The following is a 17,097-nucleotide window of genomic DNA, read 5'->3' as shown; positions in this document are numbered from 1 at the left end:
AAGGAAGATGTCTGTCAATATCCTTCCATAGCATAAATTCCTAACTCTGCAATCCCCTCCCTCAGACCGAGTTAGCATGGTCCACATCAGAAGGTAGGGAAGACGTATCTGCACCCCATGTACACACAATAAGTCACATAGGCATGCAATACAGACACCTCATTGTAGTGCCCACAAGTGGGGAGAACGTTCAGTTGGACTGCTTGGCAAACAACCTTTGGACTGGCAAGGTAGTTGGTTGTGCGCTTCCAACCATGAGCATTCTTGGTCAACATGTTGTTTACCTCTTGAAGAACATCTGGACTCTAGAAATTATAAGTTGGAGTTCAAGGAGGACAGTAAACCAGATCCCCTGTGTTGTCAACCATTAGAAGGTTGGCCAGTTGCCTCATATCAAAGGAGATCTCGGCCCCCTTCAAGTAAGAAGTGATCCGCATCTCCTCGATACCTCGGTTCAAGTACTGTAGGTTGGAGTAAAACAGCCTTACCAACCATGGGTAGTATTTCTTGTTAGGTTTCAAATGTGGTACCACCCAATCACCTCAAACAGTTGAAGGAGGCGAAACCGTCGAAAATCTCTCCTCACATATTTCCCTGGGTCCACATTGCACTACTCAAAGCTTTCCTAACGATCTTGCTCGGCCATAGAGCGAAACAGAAGAGGGTTGTATTGTGCCTCTTCAGGAATGTCTTGTTGCTCTTATGCAATGGTGTGGCAAGTATGAACACGGTGTCCAAACATACTTGCAATATGATTCCTAATGAATAAAAAAGCAAAACCTAGTTTAGGAGATTGAAACAAAGTTCACAGAGAAGAAAATCTCAAAACTAGGTCAGAGAAGGAATAAAATGTACCTTAGATGCATAGATGGCATCGATCAATCGTGAAATAGCAAAAGGGAAGTGGAAAATAAGTTGAAAAACTCTCCTTGGCCATTTCCTCACCTTCTCCACGAGTTAGATTAGGGTTTTGTGAGCTAAACCTCAATCCTAAGTCTATTTATAGTGGTTTTAGGTCCACCGAAAACACTGGACCTACTTTCGGTGCCTATTTTCGATGAGTTGAAAAGTCCCTAATCAACCTCTACCAGTCCCACTAGAAACAGTATTGATATTTCAGATGGAATGGCTCATATTTCTGGTGAAAAACACCCCTGTTTCTGGTGAACTATTTTTGGGAATAAATTTTTTTATTTCCAAATCTTATTATTATTTGTTTCCTCAATTATGTGACCCTTTGTGATATGCGTGCGATCGGATCCAAATATTTACAGACCCCACTTATGCATGCTCTAACCCTAATTTTGCCTTATGTATATGTGTGGGACCCACTATATATGCATGTGTTCCAATTACATACAACCTTGTATATGCATGTGAACTAATCGGATTCCTCCATAGGAGTCATGTCACGCTTGAACACTCGGTCCCGATACCAGTCACACTAGTCACCTCTCGCTTCCCTTATGCGGAATTGGGGTAGACCCCATAATGCACCCCCAGCTCCATCGATACTTACTGCTTATAATGTGGCCTCCATCATGGATAATATGATGTGGGGAGTTGAGGAAAGACAAAATCAGTTCATGGCTGGGATCGATGATCAAATCCAAGCTGCAATGGGAGCCTATAGTGCACCACCCGCACCTCCTACTCCACTAGCACCATTTTGGTACCCATCAGATTGGCTACCCTTCAAACATCAGGTGGGGCACAAGTGCATGGGCATGGGCAGCAGAATGCACATGGACATAGACAAAACCCGACACCAGAATAAGCCCAGGCACACGTAGAGGGCTAGATGGACCTAACAAAGATGATAGAGAAATTACAGCGGCTTAGGCCTCCATGCTTCTTAAAGGTGGGCCAAGATCCGCTATATCCATCAAGATGGATTGGTGGTATGGAAAAGGTGTTTAGACTAATGGGTTGCACCGATGAGCAAAAATTTTGTGTGCGGGCCATCAGTTACACAATGAGGCCGATGATTGGTGGAGTGCTACTGGGCCCATTCTAAGGGCGGGTAACCCATACTTGTGCAGACTTCAAAGGGGTCTTCTTTGAGAACTATTTTTAAGAAAGCTTCCGGGGTTGGAGAGAGAGTGAGTTCTCCCAGTTCGCACAAGGTTCCCGGTCTGTGCTCGAGTATCAACAATGTTTTGAGGAGCTATTCCATTTTGCTCCTGAACATCTTCGAAGTGATAGGGCTAAAGCTACGAAGTTTGAGAAAGGGTTGAGGCCAAGTATTGAGTCAACTATAGTTGGGTTGAAACTGTAGACTTATGCCGAGGTGGTCCAAGTGGCCAAATCTATTGAGGACCGACATAGAGATAATTTCTCAGCCCAACAAGGAATGGGAAAGAGGCCTATGGGGTCCACTGACTCCAGGGGAGGTAGTAAACCCGATCTAGTGTTACGTCTCAGTCTTCAGAATCGAGCCCAAGGTGTTTTCATTGTGATCAGTTGGGCCATCAAGCGAGGACATGCCCCCACAGAAGGCCAAGTGATGCACCATACACTATGCCACCTAGGCCCCAGTAGACCTATGCAGCATCTAGACTAGCACAACCCCCACAGGGTCAGAGACCACAGGACAGAGTATTTGCCATGATTGAGGAGGTTGTAGAGGCTGCACCCAGTGTAGTGACAAGTACATTATTGATATTACTATTGCCTGCAAATGTGTTATTTGACTTAAGAGCCTTGCATTCATTTGTGTCACTGGCATTTGCAAAGAAGATGGAAATTCCACCTAAGGGACTGACTCAGGGCCCGCTTGATAACGTTTCAAGAAACGCGTTTCTGCCGTTTCTGTTTCCAGAAACAGCAGAAACGGAGTAAAAAGCGTTTGATAAAACTGTTCCGTTTCACTTATTTTCAAAAATAGAAATAGAAATTTTTACTTATTTATGGTTCAAGAAACGACTTAGGCGAAACGAGTTCAACTTGTTTCGCCGTTTCTAGAAACGACTTGTGACCATTCTTTCATTGGTTACTATCGACTTCTAAAAACATGACTTATCAAACACCTTCAATTCCGTTTCTGTTTCTAGAAACGGAAATTTATGTTTCTGCCGTTTCTTGAAACAGAAATGGCAGAAACGTTATCAAACAGGCCCTCAGTGTTTGGCAGTGAGTACCCCTATAGGAAGTGTAGTAGGTTTGAACTATGTATATGAGCCTTGTCCAGTGACCATAGGTGGACATGAGTTGAATGCTCATTTGAGTGAGTTGGATATGACCAACTTCAATGTGATTCTAGGAATGGACTGGTTGTCCGCATATAGAGCCAGTGTGCTATGTGCCTAAAATCCAATCATTTTTAGGCCTCGTGATGATGATGAGTTTGTTTTCCAAGGGGATAAACCCAAGAAACCTAAGAAGGTTACTATATCAGCACTTCAGATGAAGAAACTACTGGATAAGGGATGTCAAAGCTACTTAGCATGTGTGATGGATACTGAGATAGAGATTAGGCCATTGACCAAGCATGATGTGGTGAGAGAATTTTTTGATGTATTTTTGGATGACTTGACAGATTTACCCCTGAACCGAGAGACAGAGTTTGCTATAGATCTACTCTTTGACTTGGCATCAGTGTCAAAAGCCCCTTATCGCATGGCCTCCATAGAGTTGAAAGAATTGTAGGTGTAGCTTCAGGATATTTTAAAAAAGGGATTCATTAGACCTAGTATGTCTCTATAGGGAGCACCGATATTGTTTGTCAAGAAGAAAGACGAAAGTATGAGACTATACATTGATTACCAGGAGCTTAACAAGCTAACCATCAAGAACCAGTATCCTTTGCCCAGGATAGATGATTTATTTGATTAGTTGCAGGGTGCCAAGGTATTCTCCAAGATTGACCTTAGATCGGACTACCACTAGCTCAGGATCAAGGATAGTGATGTCAGCAAGACGGCCTTCAGATCAAGGTATGGACATTATGAGTTCTTGGTGATGTCATTTGGGTTGACCTGGTGCACCGACTGTATTCATGGATTTGTTGAACCAAGTATTCCAGGATGTCTTAGACAAGTTTGTGATTGTATTCATTAATGACATCTTGGTTTACTCCAAGAATGCAGAAGAACATACTGTTCACTTGAGGTTAGTACTGCAGCGTTTGAGAGAGAATCAACTCTATGCCAAGTTCAGCAAATGTGAATTCTGGTTCTCACAGGTGGCATTGTTAGGCCACATTGTTTCAGCCAAGGGCATAAAGGTTGACCTAGGAAAAGTGAAGGCAGTTCTAGAGTGGGAGATTCCCAAGAGTGTAGCAAACATACATAGTTTTTTGGGATTGGCCAGATACTACAGGAGATTTATTGAGAACTTCTCCTGTATTGCCACCCCAATGACCCGACTCACACGAAAGGGTGTGAAATTTGAGTGGTCAAATGCTTGTGAAAAGAGCTTCAAGGAGCCAAGACAAAGATTGGTATCAGCTCCAATTTTAACTATTCCGATCGGTACGGGTGGTATGATTGTGTATAGTGATGCCTCTAAGATGGGATTGGGTTGTGCATTGATGCAGCACGGGAAAGTCATTGCTTATGCATCCCATCAGTTGAAGGATTATGAGAAGAACTACCCCACCCATGATTTAGAGTTGGCAGCAGTGATATTTGCATTGAAAATCTGGAGACACTACCTGTATGGTGAGAAGAGTGAGATCTATAGTGACCATAAGAGCCTCAAGTACTTCTTCACCCAGAAAGAGCTCAACATAAGACAAAGGCATTGGTTGGAGTTGATGAAGGACTATGACTGTACTATCCACTATCACCCAGGAAAGGCTAATGTGGTAGCTGATGCACTTAGTCAAAAATCCCAGTCACTGACTCTTGCATCACTGACCACCAATGAGCATCTCATAGAGAGGCTAGGAAACTGAATTTGGAGCTATTAGTGGAAGGTGTCACTTTGTCACTATCGGCATTGGTGGTGCATTGGTGGTACAACCTATTCTGGTGGATAGGATCACTGCAGCTCAGAGTACTGATGAAGAGCTGCAAAAGCTAATAGCAGAATGCAAGGAAGGAACCCAAAAAGACTCGAATTTCTCTGTAACTAGAAGCGGGATTCTTAAGTTCAAAGGGAGGTTATGTGTGCCTATTAATGATGATTTGAGAGACACAGTTTTGAGAGAGGCACATAGCTCTCCATACTCCATTCACCCTGGCAGCACTAAAATGTATAAGGACCTCAAGAGTTCCTACTGGTGGAAAGGAATGAAGAATGATGTGGCCACACACAAGTCTAGATGCCTCACATGCTAGCAAGTCAAGGCTGAAAGATAAAGGCCCTATGGTTTATTATAGTCACTACCTATTCTGGAGTAGAAATGGGAGAATATTACCATGGACTTCGTCATAGGCTTACCCCGCACACAAAAGGGTATGGATACCATTTGGGTAGTTGTGGACCGCTTGACCAAGGCAGCTCACTTTATTCCAATTAAGGTCATATTTTCTATGGACAAGTTGGCCAGGTTGTATATAGACAACATCATCAGGTTGCATGGTGTACCAATTAGTATCATTTCTGATCGAGATCCCAGATTCACTTCCAAGTTCTGGACATGTGTATAGAAGGCTATGGCACACAGTTGAACTTTAGCACTGCATTTCACCCACAAACCGACGGTTAGTCTGAGAGGACTATCTAGACATTGGAGGACCTACTTCGAGCGTGTGCCTTAGATATAAGTTACATTTGGGATGAACACCTTTCCATTATTAAGTTCTCCTACAACAACAACTATCAGACCACCATCAGAATGTCCCCATTTGAGGTATAATATGGCAAGAAGTGCCGGACTCCTCTCTATTGGGATGTGGTTGGTGAGCGGTATATTTTGGGTCCAAGCTTGATACAGGCAACCAATGAAAATGTGAATGTGATCAGAAAAAGGATTAGAGCAGCTCAATCCAGGCATAAGAGCTATGCAGATGTCAGAAAGAAACATTTGGAATTTAAAGTTGGAGACAAGGTGTTCTTACGGATCTCCCCAGTTAAAGGAGTGATGCGGTTTGGAAAGAAGGGAAAGCTTAGTCCAAGGTTTATGGAACTGTACGATATACTGGAAAGGATCGCACTGGTAGCTTACCAGATAACCTTACCACCAGAGTTGGAGGGAACACATGATGTGTTCCATGTATCTATGTTGAGGAAGTGCATTCCTAACCCCACTCATGTCTTGACTTACATACCCCGTGAGTTGGATGAGGATGTTGCCTATATGGAGTATCTGGAGAAGATTGTTGATCAGAAGGACCATGTTCTCCGCAACCTCACAGTTTCCTTCGTCAAAGTGAAAGGGATGAATCACCCCGAATAGGAAGCATCCTGGGAGTGGGAAGATAAGATGTTGAAGCAGTATCCTGGATTGTTTGATTTACCAGGTCTGTTCAATTTCGAGGACAAAATTCTTATAAGGTGAGGGGAATGTTACACCTGTGTCCTAACCCGGTCTAATTTGAACTGTTGTGATAGGTCTCAGACCAGAGATCGGGAGTACAACCAGATTTTGGATTACGGTCGCCCATTGCCAAAGGGGAAGAGATGATCCCACATGTTCGTGCATTGCGTGCCAGTCCAACTGGAGGGGATTTGGACCTTCTAATCCTAGACGGTAATTGACCTGACTCCCCACACATGAATCCTAGCATGTACCAACATTGTCGGAAGACCATAAGCAAGACTAAGGGCAACTACCCGTGTGAGAGCAATTGGAGGACAACAAGTAGTCAAGCTGTCTTGACCACTGGAAATAAGCCATCGAAAACAGCCTGGGCCTGAATCCAGTGACTATTTCTGGTGACCAAATAGGCTACTATTAGGGTTTCGATGCCCGTGGGCCCCGCCACTCACATTTAGATAGCCCCGGATGATCCCAAATCATCCTCCACACTTTTCTCATGACATGAGAAATTTACGGACCTAAGTAGTAGGGTCCTCGTGCTTCGAAATTTGGATTAACCCAATCGAACCAAATAGGGTTCAACCAAACGGGCCCTAAGGACCAACTTAACTCATAAGTTAGAAATGAGGATTACATTTCCTCATTTCACTTGTGCTCAACGTAAGAGAGGATAGAAAGGAAGAGGAAGAAGAAGAAGAAGAGGAAGAAGAGGGAGAAGAGGGTGAAAGGGATTACCTTGGTGCCGATTGTCGCCTAGTTACTGGAATCTCTGCCAGAGGTAAGTACAATATCTTCTACTACTCTCTGTCTTCATTTTGACCTAGGTTAAGCTAGGTTTGGATGGAATCTTGGTGCTCAAACCATGTTGAGCTCAGGGAATGCATATTTTATGTCCCTGGTGCCATTACCGAGCTTAAATCGAGTCCGGTGAGCTCCGACAACAAGATTGGCCAAATGACCAACTAGGGTTTCTATCGTTCGATCGATGTATCTTTCAAATGGCTCGATGGAATCAGGATTTTATTAGCTTATAATGATTCTAGGAACATCCCCTACAAACTCCATGGAACAAATCCTGGTGATCGGGCCCGAGCTGAAAAGCCCCAATTCACTGGGCAGTTGCTGTACAACCACTAAAAGCAAGCCATCGGAAACACTAGGCTTGCTTCTGATGGGCTGTTTCCAGTGAACCCCTAAGCCTTAGGAGCTCTCTACCACCTCCACCAGAAACAACACTGATATTTTCGATGGGTGTTTCTGGTGACATTACTGTCACTGATGGACCTTATCCGTACCCTTTGGGGGTGAACCATGTGGGCCCCTCCTTGTGTTTCCAACACGTATTGATGTATGTTTGCCTTTGTGTCTAGGACAGTGACTCGCACATACCCAGAAGTCAAAACCGAGTTGATCGACCGATGGCCGTACTTAAACCCTAACACACACGAGTATAAACAAGGTGAGGGATGGATTGCATTATTTTCGAGATTGTTTTATTATTATACTTGGATGTGGGTGCGCTTTGTGGCCAATGGTAATTTCGGTTTCGTATATCCCATACTTAACTAATTGTATGCTAGATAGGCTTGGACATAGATGCGATTTGGCCGATGGTTGATTCCGGTATCATAGTCCATACTACCTGTATCATAATGCAACGCATATAGTATATTATGGTTAGGTTACATTCCCTATGCTCCATCTCCTTGCCAATAGGGGTAATGTGATACCCTATTTTTTAAACTCGACCTAATTTCACGGTTGACCCGGTTTGACAATTCAGGACCCGAACCAGAGAGGGTTAAGGCTGGTTCCTTATGGACCATGATGGCAAGGGTAACTTTGAACACTAGTTGGCCGGACAAGTCCGAGTCAGTGCCAGAGGAGACGGGTGTACCCAAGCCGTGTACATGCACATATCATACGGCCATGTACGGATGAAGCAGGTATGTAGCCGTATTCTAAAGCACATATGTACAATATACCTTATGCCAAGAGTCAGATTCATGCCGAGAGTCGAACCCCATCAAAATCCCACTTGTTAGCCAATTTTTGGCCCTCAGGTGGGCGCGTCCGCCCACCTAAGTGATCCACCCATGTGGTTCCTTAGTTGTTTTAAAAAGTATAAATAACTATTATTATGTTTTTCATTTTCTCATTTATGACATTCGGACGTTTGGTGAGAAGAGTAAAGAGGAGAGAGAAAAGGAGGAAGAAAAGAGAACGGAGAAGAAGAAAGGGGAGGAAGAGAAAGAAGGAATGGATTTAAGTAGTACCAAGGCTTGATCTTCCCATTCCGACGCCGGAAGAGTGATCCCCAACGCGAGATCTACGTTTAGAGGTGAGCGAAGGCTATATTCCCTAAACTTTCACCATACCCAAGTAAAACCCTTGATTTGGGTAGTGTTTCTTGAGGTCTCGTAAATCCCCCTTGAGATGATGAATCTAAGGTTTAATAGATGGTTGATGTGTTGATTTTGAAGGATTTGAAGAAGTGTTTCTACGGTTGGAGGAGCATTGGTGATTTGAAGTGATTTGGGGGTTTTTGAACGAGTTCTTGAGCAAAGAAGGTAAGATGGTTTCCATTCCTTAAATCTAACCAAGATCTAGGTTAGAACCATCTTATGAGATTGAATGTGTGGAAAATGGGTTTGGAAAAGCCCCATTTGATTCCCCAAAGGTTAGGGAAGGTTTCGGAGAAAATGGCATTTTTCCGCCAAGACCGGTGGGCCAAATGGCCGGCCTGAGGGCACCCGCCTGAGAGGGCAGGCCCTCAGGGCCAACCGGCGGGCCAACCTGCCCGTCGATCTTAGCAGGGCCAATCGGCGGGCCCTATTGGCAGGCTGACTGACGGGCCAACCTGCCCGCTGATCTTAGCAGGCCCTTGGGGCCAACCGGCGGGCCGACCAGCGGGCTGACCTACCCACCGGTCATGACTGGTGGGTCAAGACAGGTGGGCTGTCTGACCCACCCGAGAGACTCCCAACGTGATTTCTACATCCGAACGGACCCCAAACGGACGTGCGACCTTCTTTTAGGATTATAAACATGATTTTGTCATCAAATCTTGTTAGTTTTGACCCCAAAGTGGCGAAATGCTAACCTCGTTCACCTATGATAGGTTCACCAAAACTTACGCTTCTCGCACCGGATCTCACCCGTACTGGGCGTGAGTCTTTGTACACTACAGGTAAGTGGGGAGAGGACGTTTGACCTTGTTTCAAGGCTTGTTTGGCTTTTATTTAATTGTATCTAAACTAGCCATGTCATCATGCAAATGATATGTAGCTTAGCCATCCTCATATGTTTATGCCATGCGTGTTGTGTTTATTTTCTCAATGTCAAATGGTGATGTGCTTATGTGATGAATGTTGGCATCATTGTGCATAATGCATTAATAGACTAGATGCCGTAGTCGGCTTGGAAACAAGTGCAATGGTGGCCCATGGAATGGGACGCGGAGGCACTATGCAATCATACTATGTCATATAGGAGCATGTGGTGTAGGATTATCATCTTCCCGTGCTACGACCCTTCCCAACAGGGGTTGAGGTGTTGGGTTACCATTTGGGGGGAAGCAGTGGTCGTGGTTGTCAGGTCACTGTGGCAGTTAGACATACGCCTGGCTGGTCATTAGGACAGTCGGCAAGCCCGATGCTATATTCAAGAGGGCCAATCATACTGCTTTTAAATTGCTAGAGTCAGCACCTTTATTTTCTGTCATTTACTTTTATGTTGAGAGCCGGTGATAGGCATGCTTTACTTTTTCGAGTACTCACGGTGAGCCTTCTCCGACAGCCCTATGGGCGTATCGCGGGATGAAGTTCGCGGCTCGTACGCAGAGTATACACGCACTGTGGTTGTAGTAGCACTAAACCAAAGACTTAGTAATGTTGTTAGGTGGATGTGATTAAAAATGAATTGCATACCATATAGTGCATATGGTTGTGATTGTGGTGTGGATTGCTGTGTGGTCCTTCTTTTCACTTACTGAGCTAGTGAGCTCATCCCACGTGTGCACCCCTTTTAGAGGATTTTGCAAGTCATCAACCTGAAGAGCAAGGGTCGGGCCCCATAGTTGAATTCCCTGAAGAGGATTGGTGGGTCCCCGAGGAATTAGAGTACGACACGGATTGCTCGTGCGAGGGCTGTGCTGCGGGACCGCAGTTTTGACACCGAGCTGAGCTTTACTCTTTGATTATATTTTTTGATGATCCCTTTTGTGTACTTGATATGTAAATTGTATTCTTTTTGTATAAATATCATGCTTGCGGGCCCACATGTACTTAACTATGTACTACAATTTGGGTATCAAATATAATGGGGATATTTACAGGTAAATTAAGTCTTCCGCAAAACTGTTGAACATTTTCTTAGTTGTGTGTATGTTGTGGTTGGATACTGTATTAGAAGATCCTGGCAGGTTTGGGTTAACCAGAGTTAACCCTGTCACTAGTCCGGTTCTGTGTGAACGGGGTGTGACAGGTAAGGTGTTGGATAACCCAATTGTAGTATGTTTAATGAACCTTTCCGGAATGCCACTTTTGTGGTATGATGTGATTGGTGTCGGAGGTAGAAACTAATCCGATGTGGCCGATGGTAATTCTGGTATCATGATTGCCAGGAGGGGGCTATCAGGGGTTTGCTTGGTGACCAATGGTTGCATTTCGAGACCGACAAGCTCCTAATCATGACTAAGGTTTATATTGTTGGGTGACCGATGTGCGAGTTCTAGGATCAGAGATACAACCTAATGCATCGTAATAGCATGAACCCAACTTAATTGTATATTAGGTGGTTTAATATAAAATGAATTGCATCATTTGCATCATGGACTGTGTTTATTCTTGCATCATTTGCATCATGGGTTATGTATATATGCTTGCATGAACCCCACCCTCACTAGCCCAGGAAATGAAGATGTGGGGAATAAGTTGGTCCTTCTCTGCCCGAGGGCTGGACATGGTCACTGTCCTACCTGTCCAGGCCTTGCAGATGGCTGAGAGGTGGATAGTAGCACTAGACGAATCGATGCCTGTAAGTTCCAACACATCAGACTGGCTATAAGGGGTAGAAAATGTAAGGGGTACCACCGAAGGGAAGGCCAGTTATTTCCACCACAGATAGGTGAAAAGTATGAGTGCTCGACTACCACCTCTTAGCTAGGGCCCGGGTAAGCTCGACATCCAATTTCTGGACACATGAGTAAAAGCAAGGGTGGAAAGGTAGGTTACAAATCGTCCACTCTATGAGAGGGTGGATATGGTTAATCCAGACTCCCATATTATTGGGATAACCATACTTTCTATATGAAGGTTCAGCTTGAGCCTACCATGACAGGTAAGTATCCTAGCACAAGCATCATGGAATAGAATTCTAAGAGCATACGTAGGCATACATGTAAGAGCGTACATAAAAATCTCAAAGCATAACATAAGCATGTAAAATAGTCTAAGCATGCCTTCATTGTCCTAACATGAGCATGTAAAATAGCCTAAACATGCATGGGCATAACATGGGCATAGTCTAAGCAGTCATTGGCATACATGCATGAGCATACATAAATAACATAAGCATGAGGAGTATTATAAGAGCATATATGAAAAAAAAAAATTACCCATTCTCCCCAAGCAGAGTTGCAAAGGTGATCCTTGGTGCCCTTCCTGATTAATCCCAGATACCACACTGTGGTGCCATTTTGGGACGATGAGTTAGCCAACCTTCCAACGACTCTCCCACCATGTGTATGCTTGCGCCGCCCCATCTAAAGACTTTTATTTAAAAAAAAAAAAAACTGAAGCACTTGAAGAGAGAGAAGAGAGCACCACACCACACGTGGAGCAAGATGATAGAAGAATGGGATAAAAAATTCGGAGTTGGGTCCTCCCCTTTTTATAGGGGGACCCCACTAAACTCCGGGGCCCGCCAAAATTCTCGTGGGCTCGTGAGAGATCCCACGAACCTGCCAAGTTTGAAAAAAAAAAGAAAAAATAAATAAAATTAAAATACTTGTCTTAGCAAAAAGAATTAAAGAAAAAGGGAAAAAACCACGGGCCCGTGAGAATTCTCGCCGACCCGCCAAGTATATAAAAAACGAAAGAACCTATCTCAGCAAAATTTGAGTAACAAGAAGAAAAAGAAGAAAATAAAAAACCATGGGCCCGTGAGAATTCTCGTGGACCTGCTAGGTCTTAAAAAAAAATTAATTAAATAATTTTTCCCTAGTTGAGCAAAAAAAAGGGGGGAGGGATGATGAATGTTCCCCTAATCAAGTGTGGGACAAGCAAGAACTTCTGAATGATTGGAAATATGTAGAAACCTTTTGGCTCGGGGTTTCCGATTTAGTACAACCGGAATACCATTGGATGGCTTAGAAATCTTTTGGCATGGGGTTTTCGGTTTAGTATAATCGGAATACCATCGGATGGCCTAAAAACCTATAGGCTCGGGGTATCCAGTTTAGTATAATAGAAATACCATTGGATGGCCTATAAACCTTTTAGCTCAGGGTTTTCAGTTTAATACAATTGGAACACAATTGGACTGCTCAAAGAACATTTATAAGTTGAATTATTGTGTACTGACATCTTGGCAAGAATAGATCAAGAACTACTGTGTGATGGCACAGATAAGATTCCAACTCTCTATTTAAAATTTGCTGGATAAGATCATATTAATTTCTTAATTAATTGATGTTTTAATCAGTCTATGAGAATTTACCGAAGAATTATTCACATGCGTTTATGCATTTGCACCTCTGCCATCCATGAGTAAGTTGGAGGCAATACATGCTCATAGTGACAAAATTTGGTAGTTCTTTTCTTTGCCCTTCGGCCATGGCATAGGCCTTGGCCAAAGAGGGGCATTCTGTAGACACCCGATTTATTCACCCATCCCAACAGTGATGACAAACAAGGGATGATCAAGATTCCTGCTTCACATCCGAAGAGAATCTAGGTCCTTTGTGATGATCCGGACACCGACAACAACTCCATACCCAACAGGCAGCCTAAAACCCTAGTCCAACCCTAAAAACCCAGCAGGCAACCCAAAACCCTAATGCAACCCAAAACCTTAATGCAACACGATAATCCGATCTGAAATCTTAATTCGGTTCAAGGCCAATTTCGGACCCGATCCCATGACACACAATACTAACATGTTATACGCTGAGGAATTGATTTTAAGTACTCTTTGATAGTGCAGGAATGACATGAATAAGGATTGCCAAAAAAACCCAGCTTGTAAAAGGGAAAATGTAATACCCCGCTTCTTAAACCCGGTCTGATTTCGCAGTTGAACCGGTTTAACCATGCAGGAACCGAGCCAGAGGAAATTAGAGCGGGTTCCTTATGGGCTATGATGGCACAGGTGACCTTAAACACCGGTTGGCCCGACAAGTCCGAGCCAGTGCCAGAAGAGACGGGAGTGCCCAAGCCGTGTACATGCACCTACCATAAGGCCATGTACGGATAAAACATGTATTATATCCGTATTTTAAGGTATATACGTATGTTACATCGTATGCCAGGGGTGGGGTTTGTACCGTGGCCCGAACCCGGTCAAAATCCCAAGTTTGGCCCTCAGGTGGGTAGGACAGGTGGATACACCCACCCACCTGAGTGACCAATCCATGTGTACTATTCACTTATTAGGAATTATATATATAGCATTATGTTTATTTCCTTTTCACTTATGACACCCGTACGTTGGTGAGAAAAGTAAAGAGGAGAGAGAAAAGAAAGGGAAGAAGAAAGGAAGAGAAGGAAGAGGAAGCAAAGAGGGATTTCAGCGGCGCCGAAGCTCGATCTTCCCATTCCGGTGCCGGGAGAGTGATCTTCAACTCTAGATCTACAGTTAGAGGTAAGCAAAGTTGGGTTTTATGAACATTCACCATACCCAAGCTTTAAACCCTTGATTCGAGTATGGTTTCTTGAGATCTTGTAAATCCTCTTTGAAATGATGAATCTAAGGTTTAATAGATGATTTATGTGTTGATCTTGAAGGATTTGAAGAGATATTGAAAAGGTAGAAGAAGCATTGTGAGTTTGAAGTGATTTGGAGGGTTTGAAGTCGTTCTTGAGTGAAGAAGGTAAGATGGTTCCCATCACTTGAATCTAACCTAGATCTAGGTTAGAACCATCCTATAGGACCTTGAAGGTGTGAAGAATGGGTGGGGAAAAGCCCCATTTGAATCCCCAAAGAATGGAGAAAGTTGGAAAGAAACAGGGTGTTTCCCGCCAAGACCGGTGGGTACAACCGGTGGGCCCCTACCCGCCTGTGGGTACCCACCTGAGAGTGCAGGGGGCCTTCGGGCCCAACCGGCGGGCCCCTACCCGTCAGTCCTAGCAAGGGCCCCTGGCCCAACCGGCGGGTACAATCGACGGGCCATACCGGCGGGCCCCTACCCGCCGGTCCCAACCGGTGGGTATACCGGTGGGCCAGACTACCCACCTGTCTGACCCACCCATGTGGCCCCGAGGGTGATCCTTATGTCCGATCGAACCCAAATCGGACGTGTGACCTTATTTTGACATTCTAAACATGATTTTGACATCGGATTTCATTAATTCTGATCCTAAAATGGTGAAGTACTAACCCCGCTCAATTATGTTAGGTTCACCAAATCCTACCCGATTCGCACCGGATCTCACCCGTACCGAGCGGGAATCCTTGTACGCTACAGGTAAGTGGGGAGAGGACGTTTGGCCTTGTTTCAAGGCATTGTTTGGCATTCATTTAAATATATCTAGTCTAGTCATGCCATCATGAATATGCTATGTAGTCTAGTCATTCCACATATTGATGTGCATATGTGCTATGTTTATTTTTCAATTGCCAATTGAATGAGATATTTATATGTTGATTGTGGACATCATTGTGCATGATGCATTGATAGACTAGATGCCGTAGACGGCTTGGAAACGAATGCATTGGTGGCCCGTGGAATGGGACACGGAGGCAATATGCAGTCGTACTATTGTCATATAGGAGCATGCGGTATTAGGATTCTCACCATCCCGTGCTACGACCCTTCCCAACAGGGGTTAAGGTGTTGGGTTATCATTTGGGGGGAAGCAGTGGTCGCGGTCGTCGGGTCACTGTGGCGGTTAGACATAACGCCCGACAAGTCATGTGGGACAGTCGGCAACCCCGGTGGTACATTCAAGAGGCCAATCGTACTGCTTTTAAATTGCTGGAGTCAGCACCTTTATTTTCAGTCATTTACATTTCTGTTGAGAGCCGGTGGATGGCATTGTCTTTACTTTTTCGAGTACTCACGGTGGGCCTTCTCCGACAGCCCTATGGGCGTATCACGGGAGGGAGTTTGCGGCTCGTACCCGGAGTATACGTGCATTGTGGTTTTAGTAGCACTAAAACCAAAGAATTAGTAATGTTGCTTAGGTGGATGTGATTTAAAATGTATAGCATGGCATGTAGTGCATATGATGTGTTGTGATGTGTGGACTGCTGTGTGGTCCATCTTTCTACTTACTGAGCTAGTGAGCTCATCCCACGTGTACACCCTTTTTTTAGATGATTTTACAGGTCATACATCTGAGGAGTATGGGGTGGGTCCCACAGTCGAGTATCCTGAAGAGGACTGGTGGACCCCTGAGGAGTTAGAGCACGACGCTGACTGCTTGTGCGAGAGCTGTGCTGCGGGACAGCAGTTCTGAGGCCGAGCTGAGCTCCACCTTGGAGGCCGTGCTGAGCTCCACTTCTGAGGCCGACCTGAGCTCTTCTATGTGATGCCGAGCTGGGCACAACCCTTGATGCCGAGCTGAGCTCCAGCCTTGATACCGAGCCGAGTTGTGTACTCTGATGGTTTTGACGATTTCCTGTATATACTTGGTATTTGAATCATATTCTTTTTGTGTATATATCATGCCTTCGGGCCCAAATGTATATAATTATTGTATCACAATTCGGGTATCAAGTATATGGGATTCATTCACAGGTAAAACTTAGTCTTCCGCTGATCTGATGAACTTATGTTAGTGTGTGTATGCTGTGGTGGAATACAGTATCTGATGATCCTGGCAGGTTTGGGTTAACCGGTGTTAACTCGGTCACCGCTCCGGTTCAGTGTGAACGGGGTGTGACAGGAACTGTTCGGCACAACTCTGCTAAAGGAGGCAGGGCTAGTAGGCTGCAAATGGCCGATTCTACCAGGGAATGGCCTATTCTACCAGGGGAATCGGCCAGCCAGTTTAGCCCCGAGAAAATAGGGCTATTAAGGTTATTTTGACATTAAATGGCCTGTGAACTGTGTGTATGTGATCAAACCTTCCTAGAAATGGTTAAATAATATAAGGGCATGATTCATGACCCAAATAGGAAAAAAAAAACCATAAAAGGAGTTGGGTTGCAAATTTTCAATATTGCCCCTACCTATGCTTGGAAACCCTATCCAAGTGTATTCATAAGCTAAGGGAAGTACAGACATATCTAGTAGGGTAATCATGAGTTAAGTACCTATAGCTTTATTCTAGTAGATCAAGAATGGGCTCAATGATTTTGTGGGTCGAATTAATGACCTATATAGACATTGGAAGCTAGACTAGAACACTAGCTAGTTAGATGGGAAGGAATACTGACTTGAGGTTAGTGTACCCCTTATCAGCTTAGTGTGGGTTCCAGAACAGGAATTCATCTAAAATATAAGA

At 44.3% G+C, this 17,097-nt stretch overlaps 1 protein-coding gene across 1 annotated transcript in view; it reads left to right on the top strand.

Annotated features, from left to right (window-relative positions):
• The first annotated feature begins 6,028 nt into the window (after positions 1 to 6,028).
• The window catches only part of LOC122065080, a 38,229-nt gene continuing 27,160 nt past the window's right edge, over positions 6,029 to 17,097 (top strand). Inside the window, exon 1 of the mRNA XM_042628875.1 lies at positions 6,029 to 6,316. Within this exon, the coding sequence (XP_042484809.1) occupies positions 6,029 to 6,316 (288 nt within the window). The remainder of the gene's footprint in view (positions 6,317 to 17,097) is intronic.

This window comes from Macadamia integrifolia, chromosome 2 (genome assembly GCF_013358625.1).
Source record: "Macadamia integrifolia cultivar HAES 741 chromosome 2, SCU_Mint_v3, whole genome shotgun sequence".
Classification (NCBI taxonomy): domain Eukaryota; kingdom Viridiplantae; phylum Streptophyta; class Magnoliopsida; order Proteales; family Proteaceae; genus Macadamia; species Macadamia integrifolia.
The sequence above is the reverse complement of the archived record's forward strand: the minus strand, read 5'-3'. Positions and strand labels throughout refer to the sequence as shown.